Source organism: Diaporthe amygdali (genome assembly GCF_026229845.1).
Source record: "Diaporthe amygdali strain CAA958 chromosome Unknown NODE_16_length_960263_cov_65_539585, whole genome shotgun sequence".
Taxonomy (NCBI): domain Eukaryota; kingdom Fungi; phylum Ascomycota; class Sordariomycetes; order Diaporthales; family Diaporthaceae; genus Diaporthe; species Diaporthe amygdali.
In genome coordinates, this window is record NW_026517036.1 from 420330 (window position 1) to 439600 (window position 19271).

The 19271-nt window shown below is 54.5% G+C and overlaps 7 protein-coding genes across 7 annotated transcripts; 3 read left to right on the forward strand and 4 right to left on the reverse strand.

Moving 5' to 3' along the window:
- Window positions 1-90: 90 nt before the first annotated feature.
- On the reverse strand, window positions 91-1867 carry J7T55_007393 (meiosis-specific serine threonine-protein kinase mek1; the record flags this gene model as incomplete). The annotated part of the gene is made up of 6 exons (XM_053144151.1): window positions 91-598; window positions 653-990; window positions 1048-1248; window positions 1298-1598; window positions 1649-1706; window positions 1774-1867. The coding sequence occupies 6 exons, from the start codon at window positions 1865-1867 to the stop codon at window positions 91-93; spliced, it is 1500 nt and encodes a 499-aa protein (XP_052993083.1).
- A 1471-nt stretch (window positions 1868-3338) lies between these two features.
- Window positions 3339-3984, forward strand: J7T55_007394 (uncharacterized protein; the record flags this gene model as incomplete). Its single annotated transcript, XM_053144152.1, has 3 exons — window positions 3339-3573; window positions 3673-3752; window positions 3832-3984. The coding sequence occupies 3 exons, from the start codon at window positions 3339-3341 to the stop codon at window positions 3982-3984; spliced, it is 468 nt and encodes a 155-aa protein (XP_052993084.1).
- Window positions 3985-4334: 350 nt separating this feature from the next.
- Window positions 4335-6563, reverse strand: J7T55_007395 (uncharacterized protein; the record flags this gene model as incomplete). Its single annotated transcript, XM_053144153.1, has 4 exons — window positions 4335-4760; window positions 4818-5079; window positions 5135-6242; window positions 6311-6563. 4 exons carry the CDS (start codon window positions 6561-6563, stop codon window positions 4335-4337), a joined length of 2049 nt encoding a protein of 682 aa, XP_052993085.1.
- A 1190-nt stretch (window positions 6564-7753) lies between these two features.
- Window positions 7754-11212, forward strand: J7T55_007396 (uncharacterized protein; the record flags this gene model as incomplete). Its single annotated transcript, XM_053144154.1, has 8 exons — window positions 7754-7798; window positions 7861-8381; window positions 8432-8555; window positions 8646-10367; window positions 10452-10461; window positions 10514-10701; window positions 10775-11055; window positions 11128-11212. The coding sequence occupies 8 exons, from the start codon at window positions 7754-7756 to the stop codon at window positions 11210-11212; spliced, it is 2976 nt and encodes a 991-aa protein (XP_052993086.1).
- Window positions 11213-11567: 355 nt separating this feature from the next.
- J7T55_007397 (uncharacterized protein) lies at window positions 11568-15028 on the reverse strand (the record flags this gene model as incomplete). Its single annotated transcript, XM_053144155.1, has 5 exons — window positions 11568-12799; window positions 13227-13373; window positions 13438-14765; window positions 14826-14911; window positions 14975-15028. 5 exons carry the CDS (start codon window positions 15026-15028, stop codon window positions 11568-11570), a joined length of 2847 nt encoding a protein of 948 aa, XP_052993087.1.
- A 654-nt stretch (window positions 15029-15682) lies between these two features.
- On the reverse strand, window positions 15683-16505 carry J7T55_007398 (rrna-processing protein fcf2; the record flags this gene model as incomplete). Its single annotated transcript, XM_053144156.1, has 2 exons — window positions 15683-16060; window positions 16266-16505. The coding sequence occupies 2 exons, from the start codon at window positions 16503-16505 to the stop codon at window positions 15683-15685; spliced, it is 618 nt and encodes a 205-aa protein (XP_052993088.1).
- Window positions 16506-18094: 1589 nt separating this feature from the next.
- On the forward strand, window positions 18095-19178 carry J7T55_007399 (uncharacterized protein; the record flags this gene model as incomplete). The annotated part of the gene is made up of 4 exons (XM_053144157.1): window positions 18095-18176; window positions 18248-18261; window positions 18348-19046; window positions 19170-19178. The coding sequence occupies 4 exons, from the start codon at window positions 18095-18097 to the stop codon at window positions 19176-19178; spliced, it is 804 nt and encodes a 267-aa protein (XP_052993089.1).
- Between the last annotated feature and the right edge of the window lie 93 nt (window positions 19179-19271).

A 19271-nucleotide genomic window follows, 5' to 3' on the forward strand; every position in this document is an offset into this window, starting at 1 on the left:
GGTTCCACAGGAAGGGCATGCCCCTTAAGGCACATGAAATTGCAATAGAGTTAGTACCTAGCTACCCTTCACACACCTCGACGCGTGAACTCAAACCACTAGCTTGCAAGGGAAGAAAGGTGACACCAACTGGTCCAGAGCTCCGTCCTCAGGCTTGTTGGCAACCGTCTCGTTCAGGTCCTCGCAGGCCTTTGGGGTGACGGTCCGAGGCTCCCACCAGTGAGTCGTGTCCTTCTCGAGCTTCTTGAAAGCCTCCGTCTCTTCGTCAGAGCCGCACAGCCACGGGTGCTTGAGGGCCGCTGCGGCGGTGAGCCTCCTCTCCGGCCTGGCCTGGAAGCAGCGGCGGATGAAGCCCTTCCCGGCTTTGGAGATGGTGACATTGGAACGGATCATGGCAACCTCGTCGAAGACTTTTCCAAGCTCGTTGGTTGGCTCGTTGATGTTGCGCTGCGGGAAGAGCGCGTAGTTCTCTGCGAAGGCCTCCAGGAGGTCAACCGATTCGCACTTCGTGCTTCCGCAGAGGAGGTAGATGGCCAGGACGCCGATGCTCCAGATGTCGGCAGGTGGGCCCGCGTGGCAGTTCGGGCTGATTATCTCCCTGGTAAATGGTTAGTCTAGTGTCTTGCGTTGGTATTATCAATAAGGTACCTACGGAGCTTGCCAGCCTGGAGTGCCAACATTACTAGTCGTGCTTCTATCGCCAACCAAACAGGTGTGGCCGAAATCTGTGATGACAATTCGGTGCGAAGCCTGTGGGCTGATGGCACAGAGAACGTTCTCGAGCTTCAGGTCCCGGTGCACGAGTCCCTTGGTGTGCATGTAGCCAGCGCCAGTCATGACTTGGCGGATCAACCATCGTACCTCAACCTCGCTCAGAGTAGAGCGGCCGCGCTCCGTAAGCGTGAACAAGTCTCCACCGGTGGCTAGATCCTCGAAGACATATAGATTCGAGTGACTCTTGTAAGCACCGCGGAAAGACGCCAGGTTTGGCTGGACTCTGTGTCAGTGAATTTCTCAAAGCGCATGAATTGAAAAGGGATCACTTACATGCTCAATCTGGCTTCTGACATGTGTCTCCTGAACGAGTCTCTGGATGACACTCTCACGACCTCTCAGGCGCAGTGACTCCAGATCATAGACCTTGCAGACAACATAGTCGCTCGTTTCCTGGTCAATAGCGAGGTGAACTTGGGCCGAAGCGCCACTTCCGATTGTAAAGTTCGTGACAGCGTATTTGTCGTGAAACGACTTGAAAATTGTCAAGAAAGATTTCTCAGAAGTGAAGGTTAAGACTTACGAGGACTTCTTGGGCCTGAACAGTGTTTAGTTTCAGCCTCGGAATGAAAGGGTGGACGATTTCGAAAGTCACGTCGGGTCCAATGCTGACTATGTCGCTATGGCGGAGAATTCTTCCAGGGGTAACCTTATTCTTCGAGTCTCCGTCTTCGCGGCCGCCGATGAGTCTGTCGTTGACATAGGTTCCAGAAGTGGACTCGCGGTCTCTGACATAGACCATGGGGTAGTGTTCCTCGTCGAAGACAACTGTATAGAATTCAAGTTGCTTGCGAGACACAAAGGGGGCGTCGATGACAAAGTCACTAGCGCCATTCAGTAAGTTTTCGCTCGCAATTGACGCAACTCAACTTACTTGTGATCTTTGTCACGGCCAATTCGCATCCTGTCATTGCTGTACAGGCGAAGTGTGTCTGGTGAGAAGGTCAGATACTGAAGCTCTAAGTAGACTTGAGAAACGCCAAGTGGCTAGGGGCTCACCATTCTGGACCTGGCCATCGGGACGCTTGATCTCGAGTTTGATCTCAACGACTGGCTTGGGCTGAGTGGATGACTGGGAGTCGCAGGGCGCCATTTTCAAGTGGGATGCTCCCCCGGGAATGAATATGTTGGTTTGAATTGATATGAACCAAGCAGCTGATTGAAATACTCTGTCCAGCAGAGAAGCACAAGACTGATTGCTATGAGCAGTGAGATGATAGTCAAAATTTGGTGATCAAGGAAGGAAAAGAAGTCGAGAGATTGATAGTTAACGATGGTTCAGAGTAAAGTTGGGGGCTGGGGACGAAAGAGAGGTCAAAAAGACAGTCAGAGGAAGAGATGAGCGCTTATAAATGATACAGGTTGGAGGGGTGGAGGGGGATGCGATCGAGGTTCAAGACGGCGTGGGCGCAAAAAGTTGCAAACAATGGGATGAAAGCCATTGTAGTGAATATTTCCCTTCGACATCTTGCTGGAGCGAGCCAACCAGGGGGCGAGGAAGGCGACGAAGACCCAGCCTGCCACTTCCCACAATGGACAAAAGTAAATGGACAATGGCAAACAGCTCAATTCAGGAGTGTCCGAGAGTGAGCAGATTGGCTGGACATCTCTATCGATGCCTCGACCAATGAATTTGTTTGCAGTAAAATATATGACCATTTTCAAGTGTGCGAGGGAGTTGTCTGGTGGTAAGTGAATGGCAGTCCTTGTGGGAAATGACGCCCGCTTGTGCCTTGAGCCTGCCTGTGTTGAGAGCGAGCATGGTCTTGTTTCTGGCCTGTTCCCAACGTCACGCCTTTCAAGGTCGTGGAAAGTCAGTATGAGTCAGGTTGGCATTCTGGAGCTTGGTTGATAATGAACCAATTCAAAACGACATGTTTCTTTTTGGAAAGGCTAGTCACTCGGGGAGGTCTGTTTTGGAGGCGGTTAACTTAGGGACGTCGGTGGCTGCTACCAAAAACATCGGAGCGAGTATCAGTCGGTTGCATGAGGATGAAATAGACGTCCGTTCGACATTTTAAGCTGCCTCAAAAGCCTCAATCCCAGTTCATCACAATCTTTCCCAACAATGCTACAGTAGGCACTTGCTCAAGCGGCAATGTATAGGTAGCCGAGCACATAGAGTGGTCAACCCTAGGGAGCAGTTGACCTATTCTGGATGCCCGGGCACGCAAACAAATCGACCACTTCTACGAGACTATTTGATATAATTAGTAAATCTTCAATTGACTTTCCAATCCTCGTTGTTCTGTATGGAAGTTGGTGATGGGATCTTACACTGAACTTGGCCGTCAGTTTACAACCTTACATGCAAATTGGCCACTTACATAAGCACTCGAACCTCCCCCTGAACTCCTGAGAGCTCACCCACAGTGTAGCCACGCTGGAAGCCCACTCACTCACTAGCACTGAACTACGTCACTACCCAGCTGCTGCCACTTAAACATCGCCGTGCTCACGTCGACAAGAATAAGCAATTCTCCCGAGCTATCCAGTCAATTCATACAATCTCTCCTCAATCTCTTACCCTAGTTCCAAAGGGCTAATTCTACATAATAAAGAAAATGGCAACAGCAGCCCTCTGCCGCGGCGCCCTCCGCCGCTCCGCCGCTCCTCTCACTCTAGGCCTGTCAACAGGCCTCTTCCTTGCCCACCGCCAACGACAACGACACCCCATGCGCCTCGACGCCGTACCGGCCCCGCGCAGGAGCTCGCCTGTTACCTCGGGGACTGTAAACGAGTCAGAGGAGTGGTTGAACCCAGAGGTGATCAGGCAGCTCTCAGGGGGAAGTCTTGCAGGTAGGTGGTGCCCCGTCTTGGGTGGTTGTGTCGGCGCGGGCCAATGTGATGATGGGATGTGATGGGCGATGTTTGGATGACTGACGCCCCCTGCTACAGGTTTCCTGGCTGGCCTGGTCGTCAGTGTCTTCTCGAAAACACTGGTCTTGCTCACGGGGCTCGCGATTGTTTCTGTGCAGGTATGTCACTCCCCGACGTGGAATGAGAGACATGTGTTGGTCTCCTTCATAGTTCCCGCCTTGTAACAGATTACCGCAGGTGGCTTCACGATGGGGTGTCGATCTGCTCGGCTTGCTCAGGATCCGGCAGCGCATAGAGTCCTCACGTGTCCTTTCGGCACTCCAAAAGAACCCTACTTTCAAGTTGGCCTTTGGTACCACCTTTGCGCTCGCTGCATTCATGCACTTTTAGAGGCTATCTATGCACAGTACCATAATATACATCGCATCAACCTCAACGCTGAATCGACCGCTGCTTTCCTCATGCCTCGAGCCCCAACTCTGTTGATATGGGCCGGCTCGAGGATGCTGCCATAAGGGCAACAATGCACCCTAGGCCAGCTTGTCCCACGGTAACCCAAGACCGCCTCGGAGGATGGTGCTATGGGATGGGCCCAGGCATTGATGATACATTATCCAAGAAGGCGCCAGCAGGCTGCTGTAGAAGTGTGGGCGTAGCGAGAGGCTTATCATTTTACTCCCCCGTACAAGGCGTGTCCTTCATGAACACATCCGCAGGCGCTTGCAGCCAGTTCCGTCTTCCTAGAACGGTGCTGTCTCTCTCTTCAGCCAGGCTAACGTAAGCTCGTCATCCTTGAAGAAGGCTTTGGTTTTCTCGTATATCTCCTTATTGTGGTCGTTCAGCCACTGCTTCTCTTCTTCTGTCAGGAGGTTGACGTCGATCAAATTCCGGCAGTAGGGTGTCATTGTCACGTGCTCGAAACCAAGGAACGGCCTGTCCCCGAATTGATTTGTCGTCTTCACCTCCTTCACGATGGCGATGTTCTCGATGCGAATCCCAAACTTGCCGTCTTCGTAGTAGCCTGGCTCGATCGACGTCACGTTTCCAGCAGCCATAAAGACCTCGGAGTATTGCTTCCTAGTTCCTATACCTATAGGCCCTTCGTGCACGTTCAAATAAGAGCCTACACCGTGGCCGGTGCCGTGGCGGTAGTCCAGACCCTCTTTCTATAGGCAGTGTATCAGTTTCATAAACTTGAGCGAACAGCTAAGGGGTGGTCTTACCCAGAGGAATTGGCGTGCCAGGCTATCAAGAGCAAAACCTGTCACACCCTTAGGGAATATGGCTCTGTCTAAGGCGATGTTTCCCTTGAGAACTAGCGTGTTTGTCTGGCGCTCCTTTTCCGTCGGCGTACCGAAATGCAGAGTTCGAGTCGTGTCCGTTGTGCCGTCGAGAAACTGTGCTCCGGAATCACACAAGTATATAGCGTTCGGGTCGATGATCGAACAGCTGCCTCTCTCGGGTTGGTAGTGTATAACCGCCGCACTGGTGGGTGTCAAATTAGCAACACCAACTCATGGTCGGCTTTGATTAGACTTACTTGGGCCCCGTCGAGGATATCGTGGGAAATGATAATCCGACAAAGTCCTTCTGCTTTGAACGAAGCTCCTCCAGCTTGTCAGCCGCTGTCACCTCGTCTAGCGTGGCTTTCTTGTTGACCAACTGGTCTTCCAGCCACGCAAAGTAGGCAGTCAGCGCAGCGCCGTCTCTGATGTGGCACTGCCGCATGCCCTCCAACTCCGTCTCGTTTTTCACGGCCTTGGCATCGCCGACGGGACTCCTAATCTCTTCGACAACGTCGTCACCCCCCAATGCCAGCTTCAACGCCCATGAGCCTTTCGTGGAGATGGCAAATTTCTTACTTTCTGCTGCCTCGTCACCATTAGTGGCCGTGCTGTTACCGTTTGCTAAAACCGTCTTGCCTAGCGCCCTTGCGTCGTCGAAGAGGCTGTCGTAGGGCTTGACTGTGACTCCGGACTCGGCCAGGTATGCGTGGCTCTCTCCGTCGAGCTTGGCCGAGTCGATATACAGTGTGGCTTCATCAGCCGTAACCATGGCATAGGAAAAGAAAACGGGGTTATATGGGATGTCATTGCCGCGCAGGTTGAACAGCCAAGCAATCTCATCCAGCATTGACACGACGAAGCACTCCAGATTCTTCTTCTTGAGCTCTTTGCGCAGCTCCTCGAGCTTTGTTTTGGTGTCTTTGCCAGCATACTTCTGATGCAACAACTTGACAGGCTCATTCGGACGCGAGGGCTTGGCACCAGCCCAAATGATATCCACGAGGTTCTCCGTGACGGCGGCAAGGTCCAAGCCTCCCTTCTTCTTGATACTCTCGGCCAGCTTCTCAGCGGTCGAACTCGTGAGCAAGGTTGGGTCTACGCCGACAACCTTCCCGTCGGAGGACTGGTCCGCAGACCACTCCTGCCACGTGGGCACGTCCTGTAAGCCTTGCTTCAGGAGAGTCCAGTTGTTGTCCAGCTGTTTCGTCGCTTGGTTGAAGTATCGACCGTCGGTTGCCAGGGCGGCCTTGTCGTGTGTGATGACGGCACATCCTGCTGAGCCACTGAAGCCACAGATGAACTTTCTCCTCTCGTCGCAGGGTGCAATATACTCGGACGAGTGGCTGTCTTCGGAGGGAACAACTATGGAGGAGCATTCTTAGAATTGACTTCATTGGACGGTTCCCGGGGGGTCGAATTTGTGGACTGACTGTATATGTCCAGCTTGCGCTCCCTCATGAGCCTACGTAGCTCGGAGAGCTGGGAGCTGGTGTCGACGGTCTCCATCTCGGTGGCGACAGAGCTGGAGCTGTAGCTGACCTTTGGGAAGAGGGATACCGTCCCAGGGTGAAACCTGGAGCGAGAGATAAGGCCTTTGAATTTGTGGGCAGCTGGCTGGAGCTGGAAAGCGACTGACTTCGCCGTGAAAGGAGCAAAGAATAGCCTGGGGGAGGATAGTAACATGGGCGGGACAGAAGGAGGGCAAGCAACAAGGACGGATAAAGAGATGGCGTAGATGGAGGGGAAGGTGGAGGGGAAGACGTATAACAACGGGCAGGTGGACACCCCCACCTCCCACCTCCCTCTGGGTCCCTGAGTCGCCAATCGAGTGTGGCCCACACAAGCTCTCCTGCTGTATTTGGCAAGCTTCAGGGCACCCTACAGGCGGGCTAAATTATCAGGGACTAACACGAACCACCAAGATCCCAGCCTCGGCATGTTGAGGTCTTCGATGGCTTACCATTCAAGGGCACGAGAAAAATTCCGAGCGGAAGGTCACCCAATGGCTAAGCGAGGCTAGTCGCAGGTCTGAGGAAGTTGACGTTGACCAAGTGCGCATATGTGCGAACTGGTCACGTCGAGCAAGCAATCATGGCGTGGGCTCGCCATCTTGATTCCTGACAGGTTGGTCTGTAGTGCGCCATTTGTCTCTTTTCAGCCTCTGGGTCTCTGCGAGTCCAATCAATTCATGAGTTGCTTCGGCAAAAGCTTGCGCTTATATACGTCTGTTCCTCGGGTAGAGAATGTTACATTTACACTGCCATAGCGTTCTGGAGCTCAGACTGGACATATCGAATCACAGTCTACGCTCTCTACTTAGTAGGTCTTTGTTGTAGGCAAGAATGAGCCACGAGAAATACGGAGTCAGGAACTACTCCAGAAATCACAGAGTATTCGCTGTATCTCCCATCCTTTTGCAAGGCCAAAGGGCTGGGTACATGCAGGCCAGGGCATTGTCTGTGAAAGAAGCTGCGAGGCCCCTTATCGATAAATGAGTGCGTTTTCCAAAACTTGCCCCACCGCAGGACAAACGGCGCGTCTACATATGAGTCGTGCTCCCTATGTACTTGAAGGCAGGTATCTATCTCCTCATGCCTCACTGCGATCGATTTACATCCAGGAGCCAGGTGATATTCTCGACATCTCTTACGGTTACCAGTATGGATGAGCCATCCCACTGAACAAGATAACTCCAGAACAGTCCCCGCCCTCTCCGTCTCACAAGAACCCCACCACCCCACCGTGTGCGTTTCTACCGTGTACGGGTTGCACTTCTGTCGCACCGCCGTCCGTCTGAACGGTGCGGTGCGCAGCCTGAGACAATCTTTTGGCCGGGGCTGCTTGCCGTGTCGCCATGTTGACTGCACAGCAAGATGGACCCTCTACCACTGCCATCAAATCTGGACGAGGCCGAGTCGGTGAGTATGAGTTCCCCGCAGTTTTTAAAGCATCAAACAAACCAAATGCTTACTCCTTGCAGTTGGTACTGGCGCTCTACCGGCCGGCGCCGCCTGAGGTCATCGCAAGGACCCAAGACGCGCTCCAACGGCTCCAGCGCTCACAGCTCGGGTGGCAGTTCGCCCACGGAATGCTGGAGCGCCCTGACGACCAAGTCAAGTTCTTCGGCGCCCTCACCATCATCATCAAGCTCAACACCGAGAGCTCGTCTCTGGCCGAGGACGACGCAAGACAACTCCTCCAGAGCCTAATTGGCTGGCTCGTGCGCTCCCTAGCCGACGACAGCGGCGCCCTCGTCATTCGCAAGCTCGCCTCCGCCCTCGTCACCTTTTTTATCCACTTTCCGCATCTTTGGCCGGGATGCGTGCACCACCTGCTCTACTGCTTCGACGCTGGCCGTGCGGTGCCCAGGGACGAGGCTAAGAACGCTCCTGCTTCGGCCTTGCTCGCCGGCCTTGATGAGACAAGGTTGATGGCTGCTATCTGGTTCATCACAGTTTTCGTTGAGGAAATCGCAAAGACTGAGATGAAGTCTCAGAAATAGTAGGCCGCCGCTCCCTGCGTGACAGTTGACATTGGCTGATTTGGTGTAGCTTAGCAGTGCATGAAAGCCTTGCCCAGAACTCGGAAGATGTAACAGCCCTTTTGGCCTGTGGGCTTTCCATCACGTCTCCCAGTGGCGTGAGGATCCGAGAAGAAACAATTAAATGTTTGCAAGTAAGTGTTGCGACATAGGGAAGCGAGCATCACAAGGGTTTTCCCGCTTTTACGAGCCTTTGTGGTTTCAGGCTGCTAACATTCACATAGTCTTGGATACTCTACGAACAACGGCTTCCCTCGTCCGATGACACGCTGACGAAGCCACTCCGCAATCTCATCATCCCGGCACTAGAGTGCATCCAAACGGATGAGCTGACCGAGACAACGATGGAGCTTTTCATCGACATTCTTCAGAACTATTCCGGCTTCCTCAGAGATGAGCACTACGAGGCCCTCTTTGCCTTGTTTGAGAGCGACTGGTCTAGGGATCGCTATATGCAACTCTCTTCCGGTGACTTCGACTTTGCTTTCACGCAGTACGGAATTCTGATGATCGCTTTCGGGGACGCAAAAGTTCTGACCCTTATGGAGGGCACGGATGAGCGATCGCATAGGATGCTTCAAAGACTTTGCGGCCTCCTCAACTGCAGGGGCATTCTGGTTGGGGAAGACAAGATCTTTGTTTCCGCCCTTGAGTTCTGGGCCACATTTGTTGAAACCCTGACAGATACGGTCTACATGGAAGAGCAGGCGGCCTACAGCTGGTTACCGTTCGCCATGAGCCAAGTCAATGATGCTATTTCACACTGCTACGGCAAAATCCAGCTCGTTGACCACTCTGAATGGACCGAAATGGACTCCAATGATCGAGCTGGCTGGGTCGAGGCTAGGAAGGATGTCGCTGATTTCTTGCTGGCGGCCTGGACTCTGAAGGGAAAGTCCCTCGTGAGCACATTCGTTGATTTGCTTCTCCGAGCCCTTCCCGCTCGGGAATGGGCTCAGATCGAGGCCTCTCTCTTCTGTCTCGGGGCGATCAGCGACTGCATAGGAGACAGTGGAGACTGTGATCAAGACCTGCACAAGGTCTTCTCCTCTGAGCTGTTCCAACTCGTGGGCCCAGGTCCTGCCCGGGCAGCAATACCACCTCGCCTGTTGCAGACAAGCTTGTCTACAATCGAGCGATTCTCCGATTTCTTCGAACGTCACCAGCAGTACCTCCCTGCAGCTCTCGAACTCTTATTCAATGTTGTTGGTGAGGATGGAGCACTTGGAGGCTCTTCCTCAAAGTCCATCATGACCCTCTGTTCTTCCTGCCGATCCTTGCTCAAGGATCATGTCGAAGGCTTTCTTCAACATTATCGTCGCATTCACGGTCTAGGAATCGACTCGATTGCCGAAGAGAGAATTATGACTGGAATTGCTTCCATTGTCCAAGCTATCCCGGAAGAGGAGCGAAGAATGGGCTACCTTGAGGAACTCATTTCGTTACTCAACAACGATACCCAGCACTGCCTTCGCCTGAAAGAGCATCCACAATTGGCGAACGACTCAGACATGAAGTCATGGGTTGAGACCAGGCTTCGAGCAGATATTATGTCGCAGAAGAATGCGCCAACGTCCGTGGATGAAGCTGCTCTCATCATCGCAGAGAGGGTTCTGAGGAGCATAGCGAGCATGGCCAAGGGCTTGCAGAGCCTCTCTGAAGCGCCTATCGAACTAGATACCGAGGATGGCAAGGCACCTCAGACCAGTAATGAGCGCCTTCTTGGCATCCAAAACCACATCGTGACTATGGTGAGCCAAATACACCAGACCTTCGGTCATAGTGGCGAGGTTGCAGAGACAATCTGCAACATTTTCCGAGCGGGCTTTTCCGAGACAGAAGCTGGCCCTTTCGTCTTCCCCCCAGCGCTGGTCATCCAATTCTTCACACAAAACGGCCCCAGCAGCCCCAGAATAGGCACCATGATCAGCACTATGTGCTCATTCGTAAGTTCTTTGAGCAACAGGCCCAGGACACAGGTCCTCGAGTGCCTCTCTGCTTTGTTACCATGGGTACTTGGTTTGTTGAAGGCGATATCAGGTAAGCCACGAATCCGACGACCAAAGTGGATCTGTAGATTATTGACTGTCAGAAGAACCCGATAGCGACCCTGATCTGACGCAAAATGGTATCGACTTTTTGAATCGTGTCATGTCACGATACCCTGAAGCTCTTCTGCAGCTTCAACCGACCAGTGATCTTGAATTCTTCTTCATGTTTGCCTTAAGGGTATTGGACGGCAAAGAGCCCCTGCCCAAGGGTAGTGCCTGCGACTTCTGGGTGAGTGCTTTCAAGTGTGCCCTCGCAGTCTGCCCGTCATAATGTTCAAGATCGCAGCTAATCAACAACAAAGTCCGCCTTCGTTGCCATCAAGAGTGACGACCCTTCAGTGCAAGCCGGTTTTAGCAACGCCCTGGAACACCTCGGACCTCTCCTGACGCGGTCACTTGTGCAGAACATCGGCGGCAATGCCTCGCGCAGCGAGCTGGACAAGCTGAGTGACCCCCTGAAGAGGCTTGTCGTCCAGCATCCTCGGTCGAAACAGTGGCTCGAGGCGGCTCTGATGGACCCGGCGTTCCCCAGCACCAAGGTGACGGCTGAGGACAAGTCGATGTTCCTCAAGAAGATCACGAAGTAGGTTTAATCACTACCAGGCTTGATATTTGTCGGTCGTCAGGGAAGCAACGTGCTAATCTGTCCATACAGCCTGAGAGGAGCGCGGCAAACAAACACCGTTGTGAGGGACTTCTGGCTGGCATCGAGGGGGTCAAGTTTTGCGTATGCGTCTTGAACTTAACATGCTGTTGACATGTGAACCGTAATCCTCGAGAAGAACTGAATTCAAAATAGATGGGGGCGAATGAGATGCAAATCATAGATACCTCACAAAGTAGCATGCAAACGACACCGACTAGTAATATTTGCGTGCAAGGCTCAAATCTCATGCGAATTTTCGAGGCTATGAGCAGCGGACGTATCCCTCAGACCAGATCGATGGAAAAAGATTCGGCAGCTGGCATTTGGCCATGTCTGCCACTCGTCTTCGAATGGATTCGGACATGTATTGGGATAGAGAACCATCGCTTGCTGGCTGAACTGAGTTGTGTGCCTACTTTTACATATCTTACATCACGCAATACATAATTCTAGAGCCCCACGGCCTCCTTGACAAGCTTCATCGTGACATCCGCACTCGCCCTGGCCTTCTCAGCCCCCCGAGCCTCGATCTCATCTAATTCCTTCCCATCATTATGACCCATCAGCTCGAAGTATCTCTCGCGGACATCCCTCAGCTCGGCGACGATCGCGTCCGCCGTCCTCTCCTTGAGCGCCTTGAGCGGGTGCTGCGAGCCAGCGAAGCCCGCCGCCGCCTCGGCGGGCGTCCTCTCCTCGCCCTCGAGGATGGCCAGGATCTCGAGCAGGTTCGACACGCCGGGGCGGGACTCCGGGTCGTAGCTGACGGACCCGCTCTGCGAGTCCGTCACGGCGCGCATGACCTTCTTCCGGATCTCGGCCGGCGCGTCCGTGATCAGCACGCGGCTCGCCGGGTTCGCGTCCGACTTGCTCATCTTCTTGGTCGGGTCCGTCAGGCTCATGACGCGCCGTGCCGGGCTGACAATCGTCTCGGGCGGGACGAGTATGCCAGGGTTGCCGCCGCCGCCGCCGCCGTGCGCGTGGTTGAAGCCCGTCGCGCACTCGCGCGCGAACTCGAGGTGCTGCCGCTGGTCCTCGCCGACGGGCACGTGCGTGGCGCGGTGGACGAGGATGTCGGCGGCCTGGAGGACGGGGTAGGAGAAGAGGCCGAGCTTGAGGGCGGCGGCCTTGTTGGCGCCACCGCCGACGCGGTCATCTGTCGGCAGGGCGGATGTGTCCTCCGGCAGGGACATCTTGCTCTTCCACTGCGTCATGCGCGACAGGTAGCCCATGGACGCGGTGCACGACAGCACCCACATGAGCTCGGCGTGCGCGGGCACGGACGACTGGTGGAAGATGGTGCTGCGCGCCGGGTCCAGCCCCACGGCCAGCAGCGCGGCCAGCATCTCGCGCCGCCACGCCCGCAGCTGCGACGCCTCCTGCGGCAGCGTGATGGCGTGCAGGTCCACCACCGAGAACAGCAGCCGCGTGCTGTTGGTGCTGTCTGCCGCCGCTTCGTTCTGCAGCGTGGCCCACTGTGACAGCGCCCCCAGGTAGTTGCCCAGGTGCGGCACGCCTGTGGGCTGGATTCCGGAGAAGATCACCCTTGGGCTAGCATCTTTAAAGGATGTAGTGGTGGTGGTGGTGGTGGTGGTGGCTGCGCGGCGCTGGTAAGGACTTGGTGGTGATGATGATTGTGTGGGTGGGTAGACGTTGTGGGATGATGCGACTTCCGCAGCCCGCGCTATGGGCCCAAGTGCCAAGGTCCTTCCAGCCCTCCTGCACAGCATTATTTTGTGAAATCGCTCATGCGAGCATTAGATGTATCGGGTTCTGTGGTTGTGGCAGCTTGTCTGTGGTGTTAGGCGCATGAGCAGTCTTGAGATTCAGGTGCAAGGTGCTGAGATTTCACCTGAGCCCTCAACGGTGCAATATGACATTACAGAGCAACACGCTTACGATGTAAAGGCCAGCACTCGGCCCCAGGATCGTCTAAATGCTACAATTTATGCTCCTAGCACCTGGCTATCATTTTGCTGCATGAAGTATTGTAACTTTGACGGCACGTGCTATATATTGAGCCATCTTAGACACGTCTGCCACTGCGGCTCTGCACGAAGCTTTGTATCACAAGTATAATACATTTTCTCATTTACACTATATCTACCGACCTCCAGCCAGCTTGTACCTCTCACTTGTGAGGATCTCGTCCACCTTCTCGACCGTCGCGATCTCCCTGTCCTGGCCCAAGAGGTTGAACTTCTTGTCAATTATGGGTTTGGCTTCCTCGTAAGCCTGGTCCAGTTCTTTGGCGACATCTGTTCATTCATATCAGTACACGATCAACAGGCGAAGATGCGCATGCAAAATAGTGAGACTTACCAAGGCTGCTGAACTCCCACACATTGGCCTTCATACCCACACCGGCCTGTTGGTGTTTCTGCAAGAAGGCCAGCCAGATCTGCACCGTCTCTGGATGTCCATCACGGATCTGAATAAGCCTGCGGCGCGTGATACGCTCGAAGTTCTCTTGCGACTTCTTGAAGATGAAACTGGACTTGGGCACCGTCCACCTCTGGATGATCTTAGGTAGTGGTGTCGGGCCGTAAGCAGGCAGACCCAGGTAGTACGCCGCACGCAGAGCGAAGTCGCAGAATGACTCCAGCGGCCGGACGCTGTATGAACGCAGCTGAAGGTTGCAAGAGGGCAAGTTGTACTTCGCTTCCCGGCGGAGCGGCTGCAGATAGAACGCTTGTACATTTCGCGGAAGACGAGACGGCTCGTCTGGGACGTCATCCTCAGCCTCGACCAAATTGGCGGCGCTTTCTTCTGTCCGATTCCGCAGTTCTTTCTCCACTGCTGCGTTGAGACCTTCGTGCTTTGACTTCCTCCCCTGCTTTTTCGCAGCTGTAGCCTTCGAGTCGCTTTGGGGAGTCGGCTGTTGTGATGGTGCCTCGTTGAGCTCGGCCGTTGCGATCTTTTCGTTAACAATTTCCTGGGCTTCCGTCGCAGTCAAGAACACAAGTTCAGAGGTTTCCGTCTCGCCTGCCCCGATTTCCTCCGTTTCACGCACTTCTTCCGCAGCCTTCACTATCTCATCTGGGAGCGCGCCCTCGCTTTTCGCAGTGACCGCTGGGTTCTCAAGGATCGTCTCAACCTCCTGTGCCGCTTGCAGGCCCAATTGCTCGAACTCGTGGAGGCCGACTCGTATCTGTGAGGACAAAGCCTCCACTTCCTGCATCTTCGACCTCACGAATGCGTGGTCGGGCCCTGGGGTTGGGATTTCTTCTTGTGTCTCGCTCGTGGCAGCGGCCTCAGCAGCCTCGATCTGCCGTGCTACTACTTCTGATATGCCGGCTTCGATCTCAGCGCTCGCAGCCTTGACTCGCTTGAATGCGGACTTGATCAACGCGTCATTGAATTTCGGCAGAGCGGCCTCTTTCAAGCTTGTTGGCTCGATTACTGTGACCTCAGACTCCGCGACAGGTTCCCCAGGAACCACCTGGGCGAAATCGGCCGGCTCGGCCTGATGGACCTCTATCTCGCCTTTCGTGGCTTCTGGGCGCTCTGGAGGTTCCAGGTGTTCTTCTGGGTTGACATCTTGGACCTCTTCCGCCGGGCTTGCGGTTCTCGAGGCTTGGGTATCTTGGGATGGTTCCTTCGCTGGCTCTTCGGCAGAGCTGTCCGATTTGAAGGTTTGGTCTTTGGGTCTGCATAATCATCAGCGGAATATTCTCTGCCCATCCATATCTCCCGCAACTTTGACGCACATTGAGGAGTTGCAGCGGAGTTGAGGGCGGAGCTGGGAGGCTCGGACGTAGTAAGGTGTTCGGATGGGGCGAGAGGGCACAAGTTGCTAAGTCAATCACGTCAGTATTCCCAGAGAGCTTCAATTCGGATCGCGTTTGGAAAACCATACCAGCCGCCTCTGCAAAATGGCCCTCAACGGCCGTAATACGGGTGGCGCATTCATCTCTGCATGATCTTGGGCCGGGGAAGCAAGGTGTGGATCGTCGAGCTTGAGAAAGTTTGTGTTCAGCTGCGGGTATCGATAGTGAACCCCAACCCTGCATCGGCAAAACCTCAATTGAAAATCTGCTATTGCCTGGGAAGCTAATGACATTTACGTGAGTGCTACTGGAGTCGTGATATGGTATGAGATTTTTCACGGGGTTTGAATTCGTTGAACTGATTCCTTTGAACTGATTCCTGCTCTCTGTTTGCTTCTATCACAAGATATGTAGGAATTGGCCAAGTCCGCTCAAGCTCCTTTTCGGAGGGATGTTTAGAGCTTCCAGATCACGTCCCTCCTTCTCGGCCAGAATGGTCATGACTGCTTCTTCCTGCTGCTACCACAGTATGAAGGCAGTCGCCTTTTCGCTTCGAGTCAAGCTACTTGATCATTTGACAAGAGATCAAGCTCGCCATGCACACGGGCTGGTTATTGGCCTGCCGTCATGCTTCAGCCGGATGCCCAAGCTGGCATGGGTGTGCATGCTCTGCGAATCTGGGGGTGGGTAGACCCATGCAATATGCGATGGTCGATGCCCAGCTGTGTGAGTGTTTGCGTCCGTCAAGTGTTCGCCGTGGAAAAGACAAGACACTTTGGCGGTCACGCCTTTGGGTCTCAGCGCCCCTTTCTCCTGGCTGCCATCAACTTCTTGTAATAGCCCTTCTTGCCGCTCATCTTCTTTTCCTGGATCTTCTCGTATCGGTCCTTGAACTTTCCATCCGCCTCCCCGGTGGCCAGTACCTCCTCGACGAGAGTGCGCTTCCTCTCCTTCCTGGTCAGTCGTCCATTGTGGTGCTCAAGCGGTCCTTCGATCAAAGTTCCGAATTGAGAGAACGTCGGGAAAGGATCTTTGCGAGAATCCTTCTTGAAGAACTTCTTCCTGTCGACAATGCCCCTCATTCGCAGCAACTGGAATTCTCGTTTCACCTTGGGATCATCGATCTGGGTGCGAGGCATGTAGTTCCAAGCGGCGCCCGCGTTATCTGGTACTGCCTATTCATCCAGTTAACGAGCTGATCGGGAGATAACAAGCAAGACACACAGGGATGAGAAGTTGTCCTCAGAGTAACTATGAACAAAGAAAATCATGTATGTTGCAGGATCTGCCCCCATAACGGGGTCTCGTCGCCGCGTCATTCGAGTTTGGGATAAGATTTCCTCATAGGAGAAGTGGATGGGAGGTGACAGATTCACGTACCTTCTTGTCCTTGGACTTAAGCTGGGGGACCCGAAGCGCCAGCTCAGGCTGCTTGTTTCCGGCCTCCTTGCCGACCTTGCCAACCAACCCTGTGGCAGCTGGTGCTTTGGGAGCGAGGGTCAGGCTCTGCTGACTGTCCTTGGTGGCAACAGCCTGATCAGTCGGCTTGCTGGCCAGCGAGAGCTCAGCAGAGCTCAAAAGCTGGTCTATGTCATGATCAGACAAATCCACAACCGCCATAATGAACGCTGTGAGTTTGTCCGTTCAAGACGGTAAGAACAAGGAAAAGGCGTGGAGGGACTGGAGCCTCAGAAATTCAGATTTTTGAGGACGGAGCTACGAAAAAAAAGACGCTGGGATGGCACGGGCCAGCCCTTTGGGTCCACATCTCTGGGGAGCTAGACCAGAACGGCTAGCTGCCTCAGGCCAGAAAGGTACAGAGGTACATGTAGTCTACATAGCGTCGTACTCGTCTGGAGCTGGATCTCAATTTGAAGATGCCGTCGGTGAGGTCACGGAAGCACCTGTGTGGCATCTCAGGCCCTCTACGTAGCACCTAGGTATATATAGTAAGACCTCCCTGGGCACCCAAGCCCCCCCTGATCTGGTCTGCCACACTTTGCCAGCTGTCATATAGCCATGGATGCGCTACTGTAGCTGCAGGTGCAGCAGGTTTGGGTTCCGAGGCTGCTCGAGATGGGGAGGACCGACCGCCCGTGTCTACTATGTACGTCGCAAGGGCTGGCATTGTTGGTGAGTGAGGTGTGGTGAGGTGTGGTGAGCTGCGGTGCAGTGCAGCGCAGCGCAGTGCGTGCGGGTGCGGTGGTGGTTGAGACTGAGAGCATCGGGTTGATGGAAGCGTGTCGGAGAGTCCTGGGCCTTTGAGGGGCGTGTCCGGCTTGATGCCCAACCCTGTTGCTGGCCCTGACCGCCTCTCATACTTTAATCGTCATCTTCCCTTCTAGAGTAGATGGATGATGATCCTCAGCCCTGCCGATTTCGTCACGATCTGTTGTCCAGCAAACATCTTGGAGAGCAGAGGAGGAAGAGCATATAAAACCGTATCTTCACACTTGCGTGGGTACCTCCCCGTCTCACACCTTGGGTGGTCGACCCGGAACAAGCCCCTCGCCCCTCGCCCCTCCCCCTCACCCCTTCCAACTACCTTAGACTTACCTGTGTGCCTGTCTGCCAATTGCTCCCCCTCCCCAGCTGCCCGCGCTAGCTGACTGGCCCGAGTTCATCCTCTAAAACAGACGAGCTTCTCAGGCAAACTCCACCTTGGTCACCCATTCGCTACTCCGTACTTCAACTCAAAAGAGCCCCCAGCCAATCAATTGACCGATCGCATCGCAGCTATCGAGTAAGGTGAGTTCATCCATTCGGGCCATCCACAGAGCTTCCCAAAGATGGCGTCGGGACCCTTGGGACCAACGAGCCCCCGGCGCAAACGGTAGCGCGCGTGTTGCGCCTTGCAACTCGAGTCAACAAAGGAGGAAAGAAAACATCAAGCCGCCGGGGATGCGCAACGTGCAGGCCCCCTCGGGTGCGAGGCACGGGAATCCTTGGGCAGCGGACCAGCTCGAACTTGCGTCTGACGCGCCAAACGCGCTGGGCATGGGGAACGAATGCTGATTGCTGGTTTTTTTTCGCGCAACACAGGACTCGAAGCCGAGATCGTCGCCAGACTCGAGTCACCCGCTCTCTTGTGCATCGTGAATAGCGGATTCTACAGTCGCGCGACAAATCCGACCTCTTATAAGTCAACTTCACTCACCACCAACCCCCCAATCCTCGTCGCGTCGTCGTCGTCGTGTTTTCATCCCATCATGGACCCCTCCCAGAATCAACAGCAAGCGCAGCAGCAGCAGGCCAGGCCTGTGTACGATACCAGTCACGGCGGACACTATGGTAAGCTACATATCCAGGCCTCTACTTCATGCGACCAGCCAGGAAGATGCTGACCGTGCGACCCAAATCAGGCGCGAGCGCAGCGGTTTGTTTGCCCTCCCTAAGACCCAGCGACACGACTGGTCGTGTTTAGCCGACCACTGTCACTAACATCTTCTCGCAAACTACTAGCTGTCCGCTCAGGGGTACGCGCCGGCAGAACTCTACACAGGACCATGGGCAAACGTTCACCAGGGCCTGAACGGCCAGTACAAGGACATCCTCACAACGTACTGGCAGCAGACAATCAACCACCTCGAGAGCGACTCCCACGATTACAAGCTCCACCAACTGCCCCTCGCTCGTATAAAGAAGGTCATGAAGGCGGACCCGGAGGTCAAGATGATAAGCGCTGAGGCTCCGATATTGTTCGCCAAGGGCTGTGATATCTTCATTACGGAGCTCACTATGCGCGCGTGGATCCACGCCGAGGAGAACAAGCGGCGAACCCTGCAACGGTCCGACATCGCTTCGGCACTTGCCAAGTCTGACATGTTCGACTTCCTCATTGATATTGTCCCGCGCGAGGAGGCTGCCTCGCACTCCAAGAGACAGGCCGGCCAGCAGCAGGCCGGCCAGGGCGTGCCGCAGGCCGCGCAGTCCTTGCCCGGGCAGCATGTCCAAGCAAACCACGCACAGCATCCCATGGCACCGACGGACTACGGAATGCCCGGCCACGCCCTCGGTACGGAGGCCGACTACCGCCAACCGCCTAACATGTACCCTGGCCAAGTCGCTCCAAACCCCCAGGCTGCATACGGCCAGGCACAGGCACCTATGTACGGCGAGATGCCGCCCATGTACGGCTACGAAGCCATGCAACCACAACAGGTAAGTCCCCCTGTCTCACTCCGTATTGTTTGATGTTCGTTCGCCTAATCGTTGTCCTTCTGCATGCACCACAAATGCCACCACCTGAGGAATATAATTCTTAACATGCTTCATCTCGACCAGAGCGCTTGAACAGCCGACCCCGAGAGAGAGAAGAAGAATAGACGGATACCCTCGTGCCTTTATTTATTTATTTTTGATGGTTTGAGACAACAGGACGTTACC